The sequence below is a fragment of the Tachysurus fulvidraco genome, chromosome 2, assembly GCF_022655615.1.
Source record: "Tachysurus fulvidraco isolate hzauxx_2018 chromosome 2, HZAU_PFXX_2.0, whole genome shotgun sequence".
NCBI lineage: Eukaryota > Metazoa > Chordata > Actinopteri > Siluriformes > Bagridae > Tachysurus > Tachysurus fulvidraco.
The window spans coordinates 26564015-26589372 of NC_062519.1; the positions used below are offsets into that span (position 1 = coordinate 26564015).

The window sequence follows — 25358 nt, forward strand, 5'->3', positions numbered from 1 at the left end:
ATAAAACACTAGTAAAAATACACGTTTTTTCCCCTTTTCTAATAACAATCAACTTATAATCTGTTGGCATCTATAATATTGAATTTATTTACATTTATATACATTTTACAGAGTATTGCCAAGATTATGTTCAAGATAAAGGAATAAAGCACTAGGATGCTGTTATAATCATCACAATAATCATCCACCATCCTATAACTGATGTTCTTATAACAGCGTTGTAAATATTATATATATATACCACAAAAATTTGGGGAAATTTACAATTTTCCATTTATCACAGAGGGACATGTCATGATTTTTATCTATTTATTGTCACAAAGTTTTTCTGTTCTCATGCACGTTATAGAGAGTTTGACTCCTAACTCTAAGGTTGTGGGTTCGAGTCTCGGGCTGGCAATACCACGACTGAGGTGCCCTTGAGCAAAGCACTGAACACTGCTCACTGCTCCGGGTGTGTGTTTACGGTGTGTGTGTGTTCACTGCTGTGTGTGTGCACTTTGGATGGGTTTAATGCAGGGAACGAATTCTGAGTATAGGTCACCATACTTAGCTGTATGTCACGTCATGTCTCCCTTGTCAGATAGATTACTGATACAAAGCACTAATGCTGGAGTCAATTCTGATTTATCTTTGTTAAACAGCAACACTTTTTAAAACCGGTTTATTGCTAGTCTTATGTTATATAGATGAGCCCAAGACAAAGTCCCTGATGATGAGTTGTTTCTAGAGAAATCATCTAGAGGAATAATTACAAGCACACGTATCCAATCCTGTGATTTGTTTCGCAGGAATAATTGTCAGGAGTTGCTGTTGCAGGAAATTAATTGACACCTTCTTTCAAATCAGATTAGACAATTCATCAGTGCTGTAGTTCATCAAAAACGTTACAAATCTGTCTCATTGAGATTATTTTTCTTACAAACACACAATGGCGAAAGTTTGATTTTGACATTGGTGGGGACAACATTCCCCGTGTTTTGTGCATAAAACTGTTGTTATGAGAATACTTTCTTCCTCACATACCGGTAACCTGCATAATCACGTTGCATATTGCTTCATACAACGGAATATAACTGCAGCCGACCCCAACACATTAGCGAGAAAGACAAAGCCAATCAAACAGCGACGGGTTAGAGAGGCAGAACTCAAAAATGGCAAAGGCCAATACTTTTAGAGAGGTAAGTTACTATTATTTACAGAACGCCGTAGTAAAATATTTTCATCTTATTTAATGATTCCTGGATAAATGTTAAATGTAATAAGTAAAAAAGCACAAGACACAGACGGATATCAGTGGTTATGTATAAATATACATAGGCTTGTTCGAATTATTGCTAGGGACAATTGAGTGTTCCATGGATATTGGTAGGGACATGTCCCTACCCAAATCGACGCCCTTGCAAACACAGCAGGTTTATTCAAGTAAAACTGTAAAGGAAGAATCCCAATCTGGCAACCCGCCACATGTGCTGTACTCGTGCGTTATTTGTCTCAGAATGTCTTTAAAGCACAGGTAGGGTTAGAAGTTGTCAAATAAAGCTCGAATTCTTGATTCTGTTTGCTGAGAAGAGGTTGATTGATTTTCAATAAAAGAGGCTTTTCACAGCAGTTCTGGCTACAAGTATTATGGCTCCAGCGTTGGCACTTACAGTCAGGGTATTTTCCATCAAGTCTTCAGCATGGTTTGTGGTTTCCCTGTAACATGAAGTTACATTATTTTGCCTTATTAACTGTAAGAACCAGAAAACACAAAAAGCAGTAAGGGAATTAGTGTTGAAGTGCTTTCATGCAAGTGATGTGCTGTGGTATAAGAGGAATACAATGCTTTGTGGTTGGTTTATCTTGTCAAAGGCGCAGTGTGTGCAGATTTCTTATTCATGTCTGCACTTGATTCATTCAAACTCCATTTGCTATTCTTTTCAGAAAAAGAAACCATTACATAAATTAAATATAAAATATATTACTGACCCTGGAAGGTTAAACATTTTGTTAAAAGCATTTATTTTAAAACAGTTCAAAGTTAAAAAAAAAAAAAAAAGACAGGGCTGTAATGTAATACAGTGGGAAAAATATACATTGGACATGAACACATCCAGTGGTACAGGGTTTACAAGAACCCCAGTGTATCTGATATAGTCCAGTGGTAGGATTCAGAACATGTCCATGAGGAAAGGTGAATGACAGTAAAACCAAAAGATTTTCACATTTTTCTACTGATGTGTCAGGTTGTGTGTCTTCAAGGTTGTGTGCATTAGAGCTCTGTGGCAGGACCCCATTCCGTGTCATCGGATTCTGCTCCATCATCATTATAGTCATCGTCATCCTCTGAACTGTCGCTGCCTCTGATCTGGGTCCTTCGTGTCAACATTGCTTCATGATGTGCCAACCTAGAATTACAAAAAGGGTCAGTCAAAATGGAAAAGTCAGAAAAAACCTGGAATTTTGAACTAGCAAATGGTGGGCGAATACGTCTATCACATCATGATACTTACACAACCAAAGGGGTCTTTGGTGGATTTGTCATGCGTGCCTAAACACAGAAAATATATGAACATTTATGCATTTGTGTTCCATTTCTTATTTCACGAAGTTAAACATAAAGTAAAACATGTACAGATGTGATACCTGTTCTAGTTTATGCTCGATGGCAGACAGTGTGACAGGTGGTGGGCTCGTGCTAGGGAGCTCTGTAGGATCTGGAGCCCTAAATTCTGGAGGTCCATCTGAGGAGGGTGTGAGAGGTGGCTCAGGATCGATGTCTGAATCGGTAAAACTGTGCGTTGATGCCGATACTTCATTCTCCAGTGATGAGGCTTGGGACTTATAGGTATTGCGGATGTGAGACACGTCTTGAGGGGGTACAGCGTATTCAGGCTCTGCCTCCTCCCCCTCTTCATAGTATATCTCAGGCTCAGGGCTAGGCGCCTGCTGCCTGGCTGGTTCTGAGGAGCGAGCTAGCGCTGAGCTGCGGCGCCACATTGGCTCTTGTTGTGTCGGCTCCTCCAGGTCCTCGTTATCTGTGTAAGCCTCGCCATCAGTGAAGGGCTCACCGTCTGTGTCCTCATAGTCACTGGCACCACTGAGGTAGTCGGACGAATCATTATGGTTGAGCACATCCAGGTCCTCATTGGCACCTTCCTCCAACTACACACACAATTGTTAACTCATTAGTACGAGTTCCCATGAAGGAAACTTTTACAGTGCACTACCTACGTAATTGTACGCATGTTCCTCAACCTACTGTGCATGTCTCCACCTCCACTTAGTATGTTAGAAATACCATACAAGAGATCTTATCAGTGATATAAACGCTGGTCCAGGAAACGTGAATATTAAACACAGGCCTAAAATTAAATAATAAAGTCTACAATACACACATTGGATCTTGATGACCGAAATTCAAGTTGCAAATCTTTAATTATTTACATTCTGTAATTTGTTGAGAACAAAACAATGTGACAGAAGTCAGTGGAAACCCAATATCATCAACCCAATATCATTACATTTTTTGCATCCAAAGAAAGTAGAAATGACTTACCATCACTTCTGAGACCCAGACAGGCTTTGACTGTTGCTGCTGAATCTTCTCTTTAAGACTTTCGTACCACACATTTGAAGTCGGCTGCAGATCGATGTGTGCTGAGGGAAAACAGACAACTTATTTGGTAAAGTACAAAATATTATGCAAGTGATATGCATATGAATAGCAGTATTTTATAAAAAAAAAAAAAAGAGAGAATGACTTATTTTAATTAAACCAGTGATGATCAATTTTCTAGACCTTCATGAAGCACAGCATCATCGATTTAATCCAGACCTCAACACCCAAAAAATATATTCGAGTGACAGCTGGAACCTAATGCTTTCTTGGTGAAAATTTTAGAAACCAAAATCTCTAGGCCTCCGGTATATAGGAACGTTATTATTGAACATATTTAAATAATCAGACTAATATTTTATTAAAGTGTGCTAAGGGGGTCTGTGGAATTTCCCTGGCTACAAAAACTGTAAGAATCTTGGACGTAAGCAATTAGATAAGAGATGTGTGAAGGGAAAAGTCTGTGTGTGTTTACCGGCAAAAAGGTTGGAGTATTGTTTCTTCAGCTTTAAGGCCTGAGCGTACAGTTTTCGTGAGCTCTTTTTAGAATTGGGGTCATATCTCTGTCTCATAACTTTTACATCCTTGCGGCTGTGCGGCTCCAGGAACAGCACTATAGGGTGATACTGGATGTAACTGAGTCTCTCCACTGCAGTGGGTGTGATGTCCAATAGAGGGTGCTTGTCCTGCAACAAGACAAACAAAAAAACATGTGTTTTGGTGCTAGAAACAATTAATTCATTGTATACAGATTAGAGAAGGAAAGAGAATGAAGATGTATAACCAAGTGTACCTGCTCTGCTATTCTTTTTACTGTGTCCAACTTAATGACAGACGGTGCATCTCCACTACCCCTCGACACCATTTCTGGAAAAATACACAACAAATCAAACTCAGTCATCAATTCTATAAGATAAAAAAATGCTTGATTTAAACGTGATATGAATAAAAACATTGCACATACCTGCCACCTCAAACTCGTTGGGCATTTCTGTAGCCAGTTTCTCGTTTGCTATGTCATTCAGGGGACCCATGACGACGATTGGCCGTTTAAAGTTGGCTGGAAGAACAAAACAGCTTCATGAGACTGAAGCTGAGAAGCTGGTGCAGGTGGCAATCTTTTATCTTTTGAATCCCATGTTTGAAAATGTTTCTCAATTTTTTACTGAGCTTTATGCAACTGGAAAATCATGTCAGTTTCATAGAAATGTAGGTGTTCCATCTACTCACCTTCCCTCAGCACAACTTTCTCATATGCTGGAAACTTGCCCTGGATGGTCAGTTGAAGGAGGTCATCCCGTGTTCTTCGGACAGGCTTCTTGGCTCCTCGGAGACCCCGTAGTTTCCAAAACTCTGCCCTGGGAGCTGAGGCCTGGCGTTCTGCCAGTTGGATCCTCTGAGTCTGCTCGACAATGGCTAGATTTTCAGCTCTGACACACAAACACGGTGTTTATTGGACAATAGCGCATACTATGAACCTGGTTTAACCTGTTATCGAGTCTTCACCATGTTTCTCAGCTCTGATGTTTGCATTTATCAGTTCTAGAATTGATGCATTTTTCCACTGTAAGGCACAATACTATAAACTTTAATAAAGCTTCCTAAAATAAATCTAAATAAGGAGATTTGACATTGCAGATACATTTTCAAATGAGACTGGTCATTGTGTTGCCTAAGAAAGATAGAACACATAGCAGACTGGGCTGTTGTATGGAAACATGTATCTGGGTATGAAAGGCATACCCTGCTACTGCTACTGATGTGAGGAGCTTCCTGCATAGAGCTCCAACTTCCTAAAGCAAGCTAAGAAGGGGTGGAGGAAGAAAGAGGGGTGGAGAGATGGGGGGGGAGGGAGAGAGAGAGAGAGAGAGAGAGAGAGAGAGAGAGAGAGAGAGAGAGGAGGGATGGAGAAAGAAAGAGGGGCAGAGAGACGAAGAGAGAGAGAGAAAGAGAGTAGGGATGGAGAAAGAGAGAGAGACAGAATCAGATAGAGACAGAATCAGAGAAAGAGAGAGAGACAGACAGAATCAGATAGAGACAGAATCAGAGAGAGAGAGAGACAGACAGAATCAGAGAGAGACAGAATCAGAGAGAGATGTAGTGTATAACTGGAGCATATAGTAGTGCGGCGGCAGAGGGGAGGGACTCGGCTAAAAACTGACAAAGGAGCCATTTTGCTAACATTCGCTTGCACATTTTTAAAAATACTGCTTAAGTGGCCATGCGTTGACGAGATAACTCTTAAGTGTGTATATAATCAGGTACATTCATAAATATCTACATAAAGAAAAGCAAAGGGCTTGATTTGGGAACAGAATAGAGCATATGAACACAGGAATATGGCTGCTTTTCTCCCACCTGGTCTGGTTGGGTATAATGCCCTTGTCCAGCTCATAGAGGTTGGTTCCCATGCGAACAGCCTGCCAAGTTCCCAGCTTCCCACGGTGCATCGTATCTGTCACACGGAAAACCTCTCCCCGGGTAAAGCTCAGGCCATGACTCTCCTCTGACTGGTAGTCAAAGTGGGTCCGGATGTAGAAGGAATCACCCAGGTTGGACTTCGTGATCTTCTCATAAACTGAAGATATGAATTGTGCCCCATTAGAGTGTAGAACTCCTAAAACTCTGCCCTAACTACAATTTACACATTTCTTGACTCATATGATATCGCTGATGTTTGGCACTTCGTAAAAGCCAACATCTAGATTTCCCCCACCTATTGAGAAATGACTTTTTAGATTAGATTTAGATTCCTTTTTGTTTTTTTAGTCCTTAGACTCTTGACCCTAGATATCTGATTTCTGATACTTTCTGATCATCAGGTTTTCCCTCAGTCACAAGGGATTCATGTTTAAGGGGACAAATTCCATTATACTGTACATTATCCAAATCAAAGGTATTTCATCAGAAAATAACGAATGATCTCTTGAGTTTGGATGCAACACACGCATGCCTCTATCAGTTGATTTACACAAGAAATATCTGACGCTTCTAATGGAACACAATCTACAGTACAATCTACAGGATGAAAGTTACAGTACATGGCTTATGAACATGGTGAAATGCCTGAAATGATCTTTGCACAACAGTTACATCATCCTGAAGTGAAACAAGACAGTTATTGGCCCCCAAAAGAGGACAGGTGTGTACTCACGGGCCATTTTATTCTGAGTGACCATGTCAATGCGTTCCCCAGTATGAATGTTCATGAGGAACATGGCGGCCTCTTCTCTGGTGTGGCGACTGAAGTCAACCCCATTGACCTGAGGAACAGAAAAACACCAATTGTTAAAACAATATATGGGTGAACGGAAAGCGGTGTGGCATAGTGGAAATAGTAATAGAAATCCAACCTGCAGTATCTGATCCCCCTCTTTCATACCCTCTCTCTGGGCAGGGCTATTAGGCTGGACGCCTCCAACAAAGATTCCCACGTCGTTGCCCCCTATAAGACGTAGACCCAGATTGCCCTCCTTAATAAACCCAACCCTGGTTTGGTCTGAGCTGTAGCTGCAATGGAAAAAGATTTTTGAGCAAATTATAAAATTAAGTGTGTCTACATATTCCATCACTAGTTTGAATAGTAAACTTTCTTACCCCAGGTTCATTGTAGAACCTGCATCAGGTGGGAGGGAGTAAAGAGGCTCTTCTACAGGCTTGGCTAAATACACAAGCAACACCACAATGTTACTGCCTAACCAAGCGGAACATAAGACAAAGGGAACATGCTGCACACTTCTTTACTTGAAGTCGACATGTTTAAAAGGAAAACAAATCACTTTGTAGCATGAAAGTCAGTGACCTCCTTAATGTTATTCGTAATAAATGACTTATTTCAGAATGTGTGCATGATTGCCATTCTTCGCTAGTTTAACGATAAGCGATAAACATACGATAAACGAGGAGAATGACCTCCGATGTCTGATACTGGATTTAATTAGTGGTAGCTTTGAAACATACCCTTCAACCTGGTGCGGTTGGATCTTGATAAATCGGATTGGAGAGTACCGTCTGCTTCCGGCAAACTAGAGGAAGAGTATAAAGTATGTCAAGTAAACATAATTAAATTACATTATTCTCCATTAAACAGTCACACAGTTAAGACCTTAAAAGGCTATAGTGGGTAAATGTACAGACTGTTCTTGTCTAGGGCAAAAAGAATGACCTTTACACAATTTTCCTCTAACCCCAGAACATGTACATCAACCAAAATAATTTAATGCATTATGTTTTGTACTGTAGCAATGAGCCTAATGTAGAGAACACCGGGGCAACTAGGGTGTGCAGAACAAACCTCCAGGCTTTGCTGGGTAATTATAAATAAATACAGAAAATAAATAAAAGGAAAAAGGACTTCTTATTAATAGCCACAAAAAAACAAACATTTTATATCTAAAAGCCCCCAGGTGGTCCGACGGCAACAGCCGAAATAAATAAAGAAATAAAATAAATAAATAAAAAATTTAAAAAATAAAATAAGTGTGTACACACACACACACACACACACACACACACTATATATATACACACATGTGTGTGTGTGCGCGTGTGTGTGCGTCGTTTCAAATTTAGTTTAAATTCCCATCACAGACTCCATTCCCAACACGGACCCCCAACACAGGTTAAATTCCCAACACAGATTATTGCTTAGAAAAAACAGCTGGAGTCTTAAATACACTGACGCTTTAACCAAGCATCAAATTCTACCAATTATAAGACATTTTTTGAGAAGGTGTTTGAAAAGTACCTATGATAGCTGTCACGATCGCTGCTGCCTGATCTCCTAAATGGAGAAAGTGCTCTATCAGACTCAGCGTGGTCTGAGGAATAAAACAGTAAACAATGCAAAGCATTAAAGCATGTTCGAGACATGGAGGTGTAAATGTCTGTACAGGTGAGTGGTGCATTAAGACAGTGCACAGACCAGATGGAGTTCTCGGAGGTGAGGAGGATCTGTAACGAAACTCTGGTTTGCTTCTAACCGGTTCCACTTGAGTTTGAGCAACAACACTGAAACAAATATTTATGCAACTTATTCAAAACCGGAAAACCTTTTATTACGGTTTTAATCTTTACTTGTCCTGACCTTGTGTGGAAGAAGCTGAACATGGTATAGCTATTTTATTATATATATATAATCTACTGTTACAAGCAGGTTTTAATGCACAAGAGGACTGCTTACTTGGTGTCAGGGACCGATCTGGGCACCGCTGGGTAACTTGCATCTGACTCAGACTCTGATGGACCTGCATAAACATACAATTCATTATGTGCTCTGAAACGAGTTTTTCCAATCAGTTTAAGCTAAAATGCATGTAATTACACCATGCTCACCTCTCTGGATGGGTGTCGAGGGTTTTGACCATTTTGGGGCCGCAACCGTGGGTGTTAAAGCTATCTCGGGCGTGGCCCTGCCGAAGCAAAAGGAAGAGGTGAAAGAGTGAAAAGGTGGAATTTGCTTGTGTTCAGTGACATAGAAGGAAATGTGGGGGATTAAAATAACAACATTAAAGAGGTATTAATAGCCAGTTAAAAAGCAGTGGTTCTGGGGAGGAGTGTGTGTGTGTGTGTGTGTGCAATGAGTGTGTGTGCGTGTTTCATTTGTAATTGGTGTATTACAGCCTGCCTTCTGAAAAGTCATCACAGCAGTTGTAAAGAAACTGGAATCTTCAAGCCAGTTTTGGATATATGGGCATTTTCCTAGACTTTATTTTATATTCTCAAATGAAAAGAAAAAGCATATTTATTCTTTGACTATTATGAGGTTTTAATTTAATAAAAATGATAGTGTTTTTTATATTCAGATGCATTTTAAATTATTGGAATGGAAGGGAAAGATTTTAAGCCACGGCTGATGAGAAATGGGACCAAACTATTAAAAAAAAAAAATTCTATTGTATATGTTGTATATGATTTTCTCTGATCAAACATGAATACTCGTAGTCTAATTTAATATGACTTGAGTGAATCATATCGCAGCTCTATTATTGTCATAATGTTTGCTATAATCGTTGATTTGCTTTAAAGATGTAAAATGCTAAAAATTTCAAAGAATTCTGGTGATCATCTAACAGCAAAATCAATGCAAATACAGTCACATATTCAATGTGATACGATTTTTTATTTAAGATCACAAATTTATTACACTGCAGCATAATGCTACAAAAAAATATGCAAACAAGTATGAGCGTAACAATTGAAAGGAGCAAAAAAAACAAAAAACAAAAAAAAAAACACCATGTAAACAATATAAACAAAAAACAACAAAAAATAAATGCATGCTTAAAATGGCCTAAATACTTCAAAAACATGAATAGAAAATAAATTGATTCATTAAATTTTTCATTAAAAATAAAATTAATTCAATCTTGAATGCCCAGAAGATAAGTGGTCCTGTTTGGGAGGTTCTTGCTGGAGTTCAGCATGTTGAATGTGGAGTTGCAGCAAGACCTCCCTCATCAATACCTGTATCTGTTGCGTGAGTCCTGGCTGGACAGCGTTCCTGGTCTGATCGGCGCTCCTGAACTTCCATCTGACTCTGACTCGGATTCATCTGTGGAAAAACAGGGCTAGTCAAAACTGTTCATCATTATTACTTATTTATAATTAATAGCAGAGGTAGTAAAAAGGGAAGATGGGATGAAGGGGGTGAGGAGGGAAAGTGTCTCACCTCGCGGTGGGGGTCTGTAAGGGGAGGAATTGAGCAGGTCCAGGGAACGGCTGCGGGAAGACGACTTCAAGCCAGCTTGGGGAAGGTCAGGGAGCACCCTGGGAGAGGGAAGGAAGGACACGGTCATGATCTGAGTGATGTAGGGTAAGACAAAATGCATCAGATCACCGACAGAACATACAAGCTGGTCCATTTTGGAATACCCGTTATCTATTATTAAAAACAATAATTATCATTACAACTCGGCAGTTTCTTACATCGTGACCCTTCATCATATCTTTTAGCAAACTGATGTATACATTCAGTTTTTTCCATATAAATCCACCACCAGCCATGTCTTCAGTGGATGATAATGAATTCGCCTGCACTAAATACATTTACATTCTTAAGGGAGATAAAAGAAAAAAAGAATTAAAATAAAAACAAACAAAAAGGAGAGAAGAAAAAAAGAGAAAGAAATATGATGCCCAGTTGCATATAGTTATAACCTGCTAGTTCATTAGCCTTCTTCTTACCTGAGGGTGAAACTGATTACTGAATAATCTGGCTAACTAACTATGCTGTGTCACATAAGCTAGAATGTTATATAAGCTGTGGTGTGTATATGGTACAGTATATAACCTGCCAGGTGATGCAGTGGTGGGGAGTTGACGCAATGCTATAATTGCTGTATTTGGAGCTATAAAGTTTGTAATAACTCTTACTTGTATCTGCTCTGACCTTCAGTCCTGGGACTCTCGCGTCTTGGGGTTGGAGAGACACTGCGGTCTGAATCAGACTCTGAAACAGCTGAAAAGCACAACGTTTTCTTTACATTAACATGAAGGCTACTGACGATTTTAGGTTTCGTGACCTCAAATAACAAAGCAAATGAGATGTAATATGAGAGGAAGTTTAAACCAGAACATGGCTGACTGTAGTGTTTAAATTGTAAACAGTGTTCGGGACAAACCTTTACGTGGACGGGGTAATGAGTAGGAGCTGCGAGGAGCATTCCAGTTAGTCACAGGAGAAGCTCGAGGATTAGGCAGTGCTGATACTCCTGAGAGCACTCTGTAATGACAAGCACAATTGAAATAATGGGAGTCTGGGTAGCAAGGTGAAGACGTTTGTGGCGTGATGTGAAACAGCACAACTTTACCTGTACCGGTCTTTGTCGGTGCTGTCGTGTTTAGCCGGAGGAGGAGATTTGCTGTGGTCTGATTCTGACTCAGATGAGACTGCACATGAACCAGATAATCAAGCAATTATTAGCTATTACTATTCTTAATATAAACAATTCTCTATATTCAGAGCAATCGTTCTCTAATTACTTTTTTAAATCCTCTTCTATAGAACGATATAAAAAATGTATGTACTGTATATAAATTTAAAAAAAAAAAAAAAAAAAAAAAAAGACCAGTAAAGCAAAATAGACTCCAAAAATAAAATCTTAACTTTAGATACATAAATCACATTTTACACAAATTGGCTGCCAGATCAAGAACCTGACTTACAGGACAACTATGCGAGACTGACCTCTGCGTCGTGGCATTGGCTGAGAAGTCGGCTGTGTCCTGTTGGAGCGCAGATGGGGTGAATCACGAGCTTTTGAGGAAGGAGGAACTTCAATCCGGTTTCTGAATTAAAAAAAAGGCAGTTCTGTATGCACCATTTCCACCTTCAGCAGCACAGGCCTGACTGTCGTGCATGTGTGTCGTTTACCTGCGTGTGCGACGTTCTCGGGTCGCTGCACGAGACGTTCGATTCCGAGCAGGGCTGTCTGTATCCAGATCAGAAATCTCTGATGGGAAATAATATTTATGGATGTTTCCTGGCATTTATAAAAGCACTTTCACAATTGTAAACTACGGTGAGTTTTGGACTTTATTTGTTTTCCTCAAATTTTTGTGACTCACCCTCCAGCTCTGAGCTGCTGCCTCCACTCCTCTCCTCAGTACTGTTCTGAGGGCTGTCCGCCACCTCAGGGATACTGACCAGAAACTTCCTGTTGTCCCTCAGCACTACCATGCTGAGCTTTCCTCTGGACTTCTCCACCAGGTGCTTGGTCTCCAGCAGGGACAAGTTCTCTGTAGTCATCCCATTAATCTAACAAAGATTACATTAATGATTTAGATATATTATTAGCATTTATCAAAAGGAACAAAATCAAGAACATCACACCTTGCGAATGAAAGCATCTCACCTTGAGAACAAGATCTCCCTCCTGCAGTGTGCCTTCTTTAGCAGCCAGACCAGTGGGACTCATGTGCTTGATGAAAATCTGACTCCCTAACTTCATCCCGTACTCTAAAAGACAGTGAAATTTTGCACAGGACACATAAAGCACATATAAAGGATGTTTTCCCTGCTCAATAACACTACAGTATGCAATGAAGGTTGGGAATATGTGCTTTAAGGGATTAATAAAATTCATCCATGGTTCCCTCCATCCTGAAAACGGCCTTTTGGCTCGTCAACTCACCATCTGTAGGTTTTAGCTTCACTAGCGTGGCTCGGATGGGTTTATCTGGAGCATCCTGACTGGGCAATCTCTTGAAGCCGGACATAAGTGGCAGGTCGTGGCCGTTGTGTTCGGGTGTTGTACTCCGAGGACGCCGTCCGTACCCTGAGTCTGACCCATGCTGCGGTTTACGGTCGTATCGGTCATCCAGCAGGTTTGATTGGGAGGAGGCTCGCGTAGGCCTGCTAGTGGCTGGGAGCTGAATTGTGCGAGGCCTCTTCACTGTCTGTAAAAGACGACACCGGGCATATTAATTATTTCATCGATATAAATAGTCTGCTCTCTCAATTACCTTTCAGGTAAAACACCAAAATGTACTAGAGAAGTAAACCAGACACCAAAGCATGGTGAGTGACAGAAGAATCACTGGTGTTGTGGGTGATTGTACTCACAATGTTGGCTGTTTTACCACAGCTCTTGAGTTGCTGAATAGTGTACTGTGATGTGGTGTTCTCCATTGACACCCCATTCACCATGACTATCTGATCCCGTGTCCTGTATTGAAGTGAGCATAGATATATCTATATATTTATTCATATTTATTTCATTTGGGATTTAATCAAGTTTAATTCTGGAGTCAAAAACACCCACAATGATTAGATTTAGGGGCTTTTAAAAAAAACTACGGACAGAGTTTTAATGTTCAAGCATTTAATATTTTAAAAATCACTTGCATTTCTAAGCTGAAAGAACAAAAAGATTTAATATTACACGATTTTTAAAAATTCAGTTTGTCTCGACAGATTAGTTAAAACCAGTTCTGCCTAAAATGGAACTCTGGGTAAGTGGAGATTTCTGAGAAAATTCAGAGCGTAACCAGAGGTTTCAAATGTCCACAGTAGGACTTTACAGTTAATTCTAAAGTTAATAGAAAGCCAATGTAAACAAAAAACGATGGCGCAACACCCTCTGACACTACTTCCTGGTTAGGAACCGTCACACTGAGCTAAGCAGACGGTCTCTTTTTTTAAAGGCACGGCAGCCGGTAACACGACGACACACTAAATTTGCTCTAAACGTTTTAGCATCGAGCATTATAAATATCTTGGTCCGTTTTACAATATTGGAAAATTCTGCTGTGTTAAGCTGCATGATGAGGTGTTTAGGCTTGTAGGTTTTTCATACACAAACATGACAGGTTGGACCAGATTAGTCTAGAGGTGCAGAAGGAAGTGATGTGTACTTGAAGAACTTACTGTAGTCTGCCCATAGCTGGGCCGCCATGCACCACATCAGATACGATCACTGTAGAGTCTCCGTTGCTTGGGTTGGACCTGTCCCTCCCGCCCGAAATAGCAAAACCGAAACCGAATTTGGGATCCTATTAGAAAAAAAAACACAGAGGGGTGTGGAGAAAGAGTGAGTTCACATAAGCGAATGGGTTAAAAATCTGACAGACAATATAAATAGGTCACATGATTTGAGATGTTCAAAAATGCAGGGTGTGTCCAGGTGAGATGAAAAGTACTGCTCTGGTGAGCCACAGGTGAGTAAACATGCTCTCGCTTTTACATTTCCTCGACATAGCGTACCGAGTTTCAGCCTCCTTCTTAAGTCCTTAGGAATTCTAAAGCAAAATGAGAGAGTGTTAAACAGCCTGAAGGAAAACTTACTTTGTTTAGCGTCACTGTGTGCTGCTCCCATATCGTCATTTCCTCCATGTCTGCCTTCTAAAAAAAATAAAAAAAGGAGGAATTATGAAAGCCTTCCTGTAGAGTTACAGGTGCAAAAGTATCAAAAGGCGGCAGGTGAGATTCAAAATGGCTCCATGAGCAAGACAGGAACTTTGCCGAGAGTGCAATGATCGAAGGCTTTGGTGTTTTTCCTCCCACTCCCTGAATTAGAGGAAGAGTGACTCAGCCCAAGCACGCTCTCACCTACTCACCACATTCCTGGAGGGCAGGTAGAGGGGGCAGGGCCTGCAACATGACACCTCCCTGACCAACAAACACATAATGCACAGCACCAGACTCTGGGCACATTCTCTTCATGGCCTGCATACCAGCTCACTTCGATACCGAATGCTTCAAAGATTAAAACTAAGACAAGACGATGACAAACAGGTCACTGAATCACTCTCACCTGTACTGCAACACAAAGAAAGATGAAACCAATACTTAACCAAAACGAACTACTTCAACCCGAACAGCCGGAGTTTGTTTGTCTCCTCTCTACAGTAGTGCACACTGTACTGAAACTACCATCAAATTCGATTCCAGCCAAAAGCAGGAATTCTCACTAAATCGCTTGTATAAATATTAAATCTATACATGAAATATTTCAGATACTAAATCTCATTTGATTTATTAAAACTGGAAATGAACCAATTTCATTGTAAATCAATTGAGGGGCATTTAGATTTAAAACGTGGCATTATCCAGACAACAAACACAAGATACGATTATACACAATTAGAAATAAGATTGTCTTAATGTGCAAATAAATAAATAAATAAATCCAAAAATAATTCATTATTATTATTTATTATTATTATTAATAATAATCGCAGTAGTAGCAGCAATAATACATTTATATAATTTAACAATCCAAGTAATCCAATGAAGTTGGATCTTTCATTAAGGTTTACAGTAAAATGTTCAATGAGTCTCCCACATCTGTGACTTTGTACTGTTAAGACCCTGAAGGTTTTCCACTTGGTACTTTAAAACCAAACACAAGTTGCAGTTACTTTTCCAAGACAGAAATTTCAGCATGACACCACGGTCTTTAACTCAGACACTGAGCTGCTTCTTGTGTGTATACGTTTACATTTAGTTGACACAGGAGCAACAATTCGCTGAGCTGTCTGAGGATTTAACGGTGCTGTAAACTGAATCAAACTAAAACACAATATGACTGCGTCATACACAACACTCATCACACTCGTTACGAGCAGCCGTGATGATAGAGATTCTCTCGTTTGACTGCTGATTTCAAGAGCGTCATCATTCAGGTGAAGCGCGCACACAGATAATCTTTATTAAAAAGTAATACATACTCATTATGTATTCATTACTCAAACTACGAGCTGAAAACATACAGCGAGAGGCCATAGCGTGCACAAGCTCAGTGACACAGTCAAAGACTGGAAAAAGACCAGCTCATGTTTTCCCAGTCATCAGCTGTCCAGTCTGTGCACACCGTATCCTCACATTCCTGTTCTTTACTGAGAGAGGTGGGGCTTTTCTGCTCGACGTGGTTGTAAAGAGTGATTATGTAAATAAACCATAGTGTTTGTCAGTGGAACCAGACTGGCTTTTTTTAAACTCTAGATCAGCGGTTAAAATCCTAAAACTTCCTAGCGAGCGCCAACAACAATGCTGGGATGAAACTCACAGAGATCCCACTCTTCTCATTCTGATGAATGATGTGAACATTAACTCAAGCTGCTGCCACATTTGCTGATTGTATAACTGTATAGATGAGCAAGTGTACAAATAAAGTGGCTACTACGTGCATAGAAATACACTCCTGAACAAAATCTTAAGACCCGGGGAAACTTTCCAAGTATTTGCATTTCGGGCTGCTGGATCGTATCCAGGTTGTAAGAACTGCTTCAAAATGTCAAAAGAAGAAAAAGGAGAAAGAAAACAGAGATTGGCAATTTATTTAAAACTGCATTTAAACCTAAACAGGCTGATCATCAGCTGATCAAAAGTTTAAGACCAAAGCCCAAAAAAACCCAGAACAGAACTAAAAGTGTCAAAACAGGACTAAACAGTAGTGAGTATCCCCATGGTTCTTGTTGAGCACTTTAGGAGAAACACTCCTTTCTGCATGCTTGATGCGACTGTTTCTAGGAGGCTGGTGAGAACGTTGCTCCATGTGGTGAAAATGGCTTCACAAAGAGCATCCGCTGTCTGAAACTGATCTCTGTTTTTGCAAACTTCCTTTGCCATCCATCCCCAAACATTCTCATGGGGAATTAGATCAGGGGAACATGCAAGATGGTCCATAAGTGCAACGTTATTGTCCTGGAAGGAGTCCTTAGTCAGACAGGCGCAGTCAAGAGGGATGCCTGCTGCAACATGTCCACATAGCCAGCCGCCGTTTGACGCAGCTGCACAACCTGAAGCTCCGTTTTCCCGTTGAAGGAAAAAGCTCCCCAATCACAATGGTGCCTCCTACACAGTGCCGGGTACAAAACATCTCCAGTGGGATCTCCTTGTCATGTCAGTATCGTTGGAAGAAATCAGGACCGCCCAGGTTACATTTTATTCTCGTCCGAGAATAAAAATTTCTTCCATGTTTCAGTGTCCCATTTTTAGTGCTCCCTTTCAAATTCCAAACGAGCAGGTTTGTGGTGTGGGAGGAGACGTGGCTTTCAAAACTGTTTTTGTTCTTAACAAAAACAGATGCTGATTTTCTTGCAGATGCCGTCTTATAGAGCTGCAGTCAGCATCAGTAATAGCCTTAATTTGGGTCGAGGATCGGCCTGTGTCTTCACGGACAGCCCATCGGGTCCTCCGGCCCAGTCCAGGTGAGATTTTTTTGGGTTCTACCACTTTGATTATTTCGCCCAACCTCGGCAGCAATAGCACGTTGCGAGAGCCCTTGCTTGTGCACCTCAACAATCCTGCCATGTTCAATAACAGAACGCCTTTTTGCTTTTGCCATCAGGAGATCATGTAACAGTGTGACTGTCTGAAGGACAAATGACATTAAAGCCATATTTTTTGCATAGATTTGAACATTTAAAGTCTATGGTCTTAAGATGGTAATCAGCTGATCAAAAGTTTACATTCAAATGCAGTTTTCAATAAATTGCCTAATCGCGATTTATTGTCTCTTACTCTTGGTTTCTTCTTTTGCCATTTTGGAGAAGTACTTACAACCTAGTTATGATCCGCCAGTGTGAATACTGGTAATATTTCCCCTGGTCTTAAAATCTTTTGCAGGTTTGTGTATATATAAATAGGAGCAGTGGAGGCTCATGTGGTTAAGGCTCTGGGTTGTTGATTGGAACCCTCTCTGCTCCAGGGTTGCTGTATCATGGCTGACTCTGCGCTCAGACCCCAACCTCCAAAAGTCGGGATATGCAAAGAAAGGATTTCACAGTGCTGCAATGTATACGTGACAAAATAAAGATTTCGAACATGAGATTGTAGATTCTGGGTTCTGAAGTCGTTTCAACTGAAATTATTAGCTCCTTTGAGATTTCAGGCCACGTTAAAAACATTATCAAATAAAAATAAATAAATGCTAGTTTTAACTAATTTTTTTTTTCAAACCCAGAAAGCTGACAATGTATCTGTGCACGCTGTATCTTTTAGAAATGAAGAAAGCAAAATTGTGTTCGTTATAACTGCTAGGTAAACAAGGTCACAGCAAGGTGTTTTATTTTGATTGATTTTGCTGTTGATGCGATGAGCTCATAAATCCTCTCTGACCACAGAAAAGCCCCGTGGCAAACCCCGCCCAGAGTTTCTATCACACCCTCGCTGCTACTCTGGCAGTCATAAGGAGATAAGTTGACAAAAATATGAAATATAAAGTGTGCTTAAATGTCACAGGAACTCCATCTATGCAAGGAGCTGCACAAGTTCTGTTAACGTCATAAAGACTCGGCTCACGTTGATGCTTTCCTGGATGAAGTGCTGGTAGTGAGAACACCACCAACTCTTCCAGGACCGGTGGACAATACGCCAGATTCATCACATCACAACATGTAATATTACAACAACATGTATGAATCAAGGCTTTTCGGTTTGGGACCATATTTTATAAAGGGTTCTTCACTTTGTCCCTTAAAGATTTATGCAGCACCTTGAAAAATCAACTGAAGCTAAAAAGCCTTGAGAAATCTTTTTTTAAACTTCTAAATGTACCACAGGATGTGGTAGCTCAGTGGTTAAGGTGTTGGGCTACGGATCGGAGGGTCATGGGATGGAACCCCAGGTTTTAAAAAAAAAACAACATACAAATAAGCTTCTTGTTATTCACTAGTTCATTTACGTTATTAGTTAGCTAATTAGATTAGCCACTTTATGCTATAAAAAGTACTGATTATATACACAATAGAACCAAACCATAAAATAAAGTCTATTCAACAAGAATGGACTTTAGTTACTAAAATGCCATGAATGCTTTTTAATTCTTTTATGCAGAATTATATCTGATGTTGTGGAATGCACATGAAACAAAGTTAGGTCCTGTAGGTCCGGTCGCCCTTTTATCGGTCTGCTGCTTTCTTCTTTTTTTTTTTACGTTTATAAGACAAAAAACTTTAGCTGTTCATGATACATGATAAGTGCTGACACTGAAGGCTTTTTCCGTAAAATGCTAATAAAATTTCACCATACTGACAATTACGTGTGAGAGATTAATAAGATATGAATGAAAAACAAACAAACAAAAAAAATCATACACATCCCACACTGTTACAAGGTAGCTATAACCATTTAAAAAAGGTGACTTCATAGAAAGTGCTGCTAAAGGAAAATAATAATAATAATAATAATAATAATAATAATAATAATAATAATAATAATAATAATAATAAATTGTCAAATCATTGTGGTATAAGCAAAATAGACTATACCATTATAAGAAAACAACAGTATGGTCAACAGTTGTGTGTTATTCCTCACACATCACCCAGTCCTACTTTTTACGTTAAGTATTGGAGAAAGTCTTCTGAACAGCTGGACTATGTCCAAAACCCTGCTCGATGACCTTGTGGGAGACCAAGAAAATGGCACCAGAAGCACATTCACCCGTAACACAGATGACAGACATTTTTACGTCTGATGTGTGTTTGATCGGAGCCCAAGATCAGAGTTCCAGAAGGACACCGATGTGTTTGTGCTCCATGTTTGGGAGAAAACCCACAAACAAACTGCTCCTGGAACTGTTTAACTCTACAACCTGTCTACATCTGACCAGATTTCTGTTTCATACACAAGTGAACAGCTTTGTGTTGTCCATGGCGAAAATAACAATGAATCTCTCGATGCTCACCCAAAAAATAAGCTAACAGAGTAACCAGAGGTCACACTGATGAACCATATGGCAACAACGCTACAGGCAACAGGTGCAGCTTACCATCATGTCTCTGCATGACAAAGTCAAGCCTAACTGTCAACAATGTAAAAATAATGACCTACTGAGCTCTTTGTAACAGAAGGTAAGCTCAACTCTGACATCTCATGTGACAACTACGTCGAAACAAAGCCTGTCTGTGGACTCACCGGGTCTTTAAACCTCACCTCCATCTTCTTCAGGTCACATGAAATAACCACCTTGTAATCTCCTGAATCATAAAAAAAAAAAATATCACAGCTTTCGTCCCATTTTATACAAACGTATCCAGTGCGTTTTGGTCCACAGTGAAGCAGAGCGATCACAGGGGCTTTGTCTATGAAAAACACCTGAAGCAGAACCCACCTGACTCAGCCGAGCGCTCCGCCCACAGGCTTTCCCATTCCCTAGATGCTTTCAAGAGTGGGATTTGCAAGGAAATTAAGGTGGAACATGAATCCCCCTGGAAATTAAGGGCTCGAACTGAGTGCAAACTGCATTAAGGTGCTGAATAATGACATACAATCGTGGCAATGAAGCACCTGGCAACCAGGCTACATGAATAATAAGCAAAAAACAAATGATAACAAATGAATGAATTAACCACACGGTCATATAGCACCAAAGCGACTTCTGCTGGCCTAAATAGAAACGATCACTGCTAGGGACGACTGAGAGAGAGAGACAGACTGCTGTACTGTATGTACACACAATGTCGGCTGCACGAGGAATCATTACCGCGGCTGGTTAATAATTGATACAGCTTTTAGTGTTGAGGACATTTACTGCCAGTTCAGAGGAGGCTTTGGTATGTGCAAAATAGTTCCAGATTCAGGAAGCAGAGGCCTTGTGTTTCTCGCCATTAATCAAGCACGTTATCTGATCTTGGATAAATGTGGTGTAGAAGGGAAATTCGCTTTTGCTGCTCGTTCTCAGAAACAATTCAACAACCCTTCACGGATTTGTTCGACTGACAGATCAGCGGAAACGGAACGACTAGACGACCGGCGCTGAGCAGAAATGAATCTGCTGTTGGATTGTGTATTGATCTGGTGCTGGTGAACAAAAGTATAGAGGATTTATTGGTCTTGTTAAAAACCTAAAGATTACTGCTGCATTGAGAAACTGTCCACTGACAAAACTATTCAGTTGAGCTGTAATGTGCTCAGAACAAGACCACTGATACAAGAGTTAGAGAGACGTTTCCCAAATTGGGATCAACTCCAAGAAAGAAAGAGAAAAATGTCATAAACATGTTAGACTCATTCCCTGCTAATAAGCAAATCTAACAGATTTGTTAGATTTGACATGACTTGTGAACAACACAGGGGTATTTATAACTAGGGGCATGGCATACTTTTTATCTGTTTATGGTTATATTTATTGTTGTTCACCGGCTGGCTATTGTTGAAACGTCGATGCAATGTTCGACGTTTCTGATTCAGAAACTTTACTTACTGACACCAAAGCTGACTTCCAAAAATGTTAACTAAACATCTCGAGATCAACGTTTAGATTTTTTTTATTTTAAATATAACACATTTGGAACATGTTTATTAGTAGGTTTAGATGATGTGGAACATCTGCCATACAAGTATACAGTGTAAACTGGTAGTATATATATATAAATAAAAAATATCATTTATTAGAACAGGTGCATCAATATAAATACAGAAACCACAGAAAACTAATCGACTCCTTCTGACCAGTCAAACCAAGAACTCAACAGCTCAAGTGTCCAGACGATTGAACACACTGTCCAGATCAACAGATGTGCTGCACTCAGTAACTGTATACCTACAAAGTGCACGTCATAAACACTGAGTCTGTTCAGTGTATACAATGATCGGGTGTTAATGTTTATCACAGAGGAAACTACCCACCCTAGGGGCCACACGCTTGAGAGAACACAACTCTCTCTCTCTCTCTCTCTCACACACACACACACACACACACACACACACACACACACCAACACCACCACCACAGTCCTGATGTGCAAAGGTGTGTCCTTACAACAGTATCAGTAAACATCTTGAGAAGAATTCATGTTTGGTGCTCCAGGCCTGGCTGTTTACTTATGAGCCACTTCCTGTTACATAAAGACAGCTACATGGAGCAAATAGAGATCTCACTTCACCCTGTGGCATTATGTAGGTTTTAGTCCAAGAATGATTAGGACACATATTTACATATTAAAATCAATTTTTACACCGTCATGGTAAAGTACAAACCAAAAGGAGGTGTATATAAACCAAAACCCAATATTGTGCACCGATACTAGTCTGTGCGTGTATGTGTGTGTGTGTTCGTTTCGTGTCTGAGTGAGACGATACCTCAGATATTTGACACAACAGCACTCATAAACGCATGTGTAGCCTTTGGATAGTTTGCTGATGATGTATTGTGAAACCTAGTGAAACTAGAAATCAAGCAGAGACAAGTGAGGGTGGCTCAACCTGAATGGCAGGTTAGAAATTACAGGGACTGTGTGTGTGTTCACATATGCTTCATACACAATACTGTACAGCTATTCACTACTGCAGGTGTGTTTAATTGCTTATCCCCATTATTCTTCAGGAATAACACATTAAATGATGAATAAATGATATTGTTCTGACCCCCACCTCACTAACGATGGCTCGTATCCTAAACGGATCTATGTTTAACGCGTAATGCCTATAATGGTGTAAAACGACAATAGTGCTCTCTGTGGAAAGTGGAGATTGGTTTCAGTTCCAGCCCACAGACGACATGACACAACATGAGCAAGAGCATGTGGTAGCCTATTGGTGAAGGTGTTGGGCTACTGATCAAGAGGTAGTGGGTTCAAATCCCATGTCCACCATGTGGTCACCTAGTGGTGAAGGTGCTAGGCTACTGACCAGAAGGTTGTGGGTTCGAATCCCGCTGCCACCGTTGGGCTCCTGAACAAAGGGCCTTAAACCTCAATTTCTCAGTTATATAAACATGAGATAATGTCAGTCTCTCAGGATATAAAGGTGCCTGTTAAATGACATGTAAACTAAACTTTACTCAGGGCCGAAGGTCTTCTGCTTAACAGAAAAAACCCTGTTAAACATTTAAAGCAAATAAAAGCAGTTTGTCTGTATTTATGTATCAACACACGGAGCCATTTTCACTCAGCGGTTGAAAGCAGTTTAAAGTTCACACATTTAGCTACAAACCTTTTCACCAGAGATTTGAGCTCTGTTTCTGACTCCAGTGACACAAAGACGCGGCACGACAGACAAACAAACAACAAGCACATAATAAAAGACTAAGCCTTTTACCTTAGAAGATGTACAGATGTAAAGAGAAACGCTCTCAAATCCACCACTTTTCACCTCGACACCTGTTTCTCTGTGATTAGCTTTTCTGCACCTACCGTCACTCAGGTGCCGTTCACCTGAACACACGGTGGGCGTGGCTACGGGTGACGTCACCAGGAGGCGTCATGTAACGCAATCTTTAGGTACATTCGTATTCACGTTTATTTGTATACTTTCACTAATCTGTTATATTTAATAAATCGATTGTATCTTGTTTATTTCTCGTTTCTACCCGATCTTAATGTGCAGCTATAATGATATTTTAGACAATCTTAACTAATATACACATTAACCCAAAGTTTCAAATGTTACTGTAAGTTTTATAATGGTGTGTAAATTACAGACTTTATTTTATTTAATAAAAAAACATCATAGTGGCTGATTTAAGCGGGTTATTTGGGCTAATGGCACGTTATTTATGGCGAAATAGTTATTCATACATACACACATACTTACATGCATACTGTACATTCATTCATTCATTCAGTCATTCATACATACATACATACATACATACATACATACATACATACATACATTCATTCATTCATACATACATACATACATACATACATACATACATACATACATACTGTACATACATACAGTACATTCATTCATACATACATACATACATACTGTACATACATACATTCATTCATTCATTCATTCATACATACATGCATACATACATACATACAAACATACATACATACATACATACATACATACATACATACTGTACATACATACAGTACATTCATTCATACATAAATACATACATACTGTACATACATACATACATACATACATACATACTGTACATACATACATTCATTCATTCATTCATTCATACATACATGCTTACATACATACATACAAACAAACATACATACATACATACATACATACATACATACATACATACATACATACATACTGTACATACATACAGTACATTCATTCATACATACATACATACATACTGTACATACATACATACATACATACATACATACATACATTCATTCATTCATTCATTCATACATACATGCATACATACATACATACAAACATACATACATACATACATACATACATACATACATACATACATACATACATACTGTACATACATACTGTACATTCATTCATACATACATACATACATACATACTGTACATACATACATACATTCATTCATTCATTCATTCATTCATTCATTCATACATACATGCATACATACATACATACAAACATACATACAAACATACATACAAACATACATACATACATACATACATACATACATACATACATACATACATACATACATACATACATACATACATTCACTTTAAGTAACTTTTTCCTGTTCAGGGTATCTCAGTAACAATCCCAGTAACGTTGGATGAAAGATCAGGTAATTTCACCCCTCATTCACACCTAAGGGCTTCCTGAAACTGCAGATCCATTCAGGAGGCATTCAGTGAAAACATATGAAACTCCACACAGACAGAACCTCAAGCTCCCAAGATCCTGGAGTTGTCTCCAAATCCACAGACTGAACTAGACTGCAGAAAATGAGTGTCTTGTGTTAATATTCATCCCCTCGAACTTTTCTACAATTTGTATTGTTAGTTAGAAATGGATTTAACTGAATTCTACACAGAGTAGCTGATAATGTTAAAGGGTGCAGTATGGAATCAATATCTAGTTTAAAATGTTATCATTTACAAACATCGGTCCTACAAACATGGAGCTTATGTATATTTACTATTATATTTAATGTTACAACCTTTACCCCATTGCCTCTTGTGAATGTGACGTTCAATGAAGTGAATATTTATGACACTGTACAGTATGTTGAAGGATTCATACAGTACATCAGTACTGAATCTTTAATGAAACCTGAATAAAGTCTGCTGTTAGGATCCAAAAGAGTCATTTAAATGTGGCGGTTGGGTTACATTTACATTATTTGCAAATACTGTGGTGGACTACGTGACATAAAACAATATCATTTCTTTCTTTCTATTTTTGTCATGTAATAAATAATTTATTTGTACCGTTACTAACCTGTAGCTCATCTTCTTGCAGATTCACTACTGAACAAATAAAGCGAAAGGAATGACTGGTATAAATGCAAGTATTGCAAATTTTTCCTTAAGGAAACTCCTACTTCAGTAGATTAAAATGTAAGAAATGGAAATTCTGTTTTGTGCTTATACT

At 39.5% G+C, this 25358-nt stretch overlaps 1 protein-coding gene and 1 long non-coding RNA gene across 4 annotated transcripts; one reads left to right on the forward strand and one right to left on the reverse strand.

Moving 5' to 3' along the window:
• Positions 1-1319: 1319 nt before the first annotated feature.
• tjp3 (tight junction protein 3) lies at positions 1320-23240 on the reverse strand. 3 transcript variants are annotated; one of them, XM_027169958.2, is made up of 31 exons: positions 22983-23054; positions 14388-14444; positions 13971-14095; positions 13167-13269; positions 12736-13000; positions 12457-12560; positions 12170-12359; positions 11976-12054; positions 11790-11890; positions 11413-11491; positions 11224-11324; positions 10976-11060; positions 10272-10369; positions 10067-10154; positions 8936-9012; positions 8784-8847; positions 8526-8611; positions 8349-8421; positions 7562-7626; positions 7199-7262; positions 6955-7111; positions 6756-6864; positions 5960-6179; positions 4832-5031; positions 4566-4661; positions 4395-4468; positions 4077-4287; positions 3542-3642; positions 2629-3147; positions 2496-2533; positions 1320-2390 (listed from the first exon to the last, which is right to left on the reverse strand). In XM_027169958.2, exons 2-31 carry the CDS (start codon positions 14433-14435, stop codon positions 2255-2257), a joined length of 3756 nt encoding a protein of 1251 aa, XP_027025759.1. In that variant the 5' UTR covers positions 14436-14444; positions 22983-23054; the 3' UTR covers positions 1320-2254. The 3 variants fall into 3 exon arrangements, with proteins under 3 accessions (XP_027025759.1, XP_047666200.1, XP_027025758.1); XM_047810244.1 differs by lacking the exon at positions 22983-23054 and adding an exon at positions 19965-20102; XM_027169957.2 differs by lacking the exon at positions 22983-23054 and adding an exon at positions 23088-23240 and having other exon boundaries at positions 1321-2390.
• LOC113657835 lies at positions 14104-18235 on the forward strand. The gene is made up of 3 exons (XR_003444249.2): positions 14104-14260; positions 17148-17254; positions 17673-18235. It is a non-coding gene; the product is annotated as an uncharacterized LOC113657835 (long non-coding RNA).
• Positions 23241-25358: the final 2118 nt, after the last annotated feature.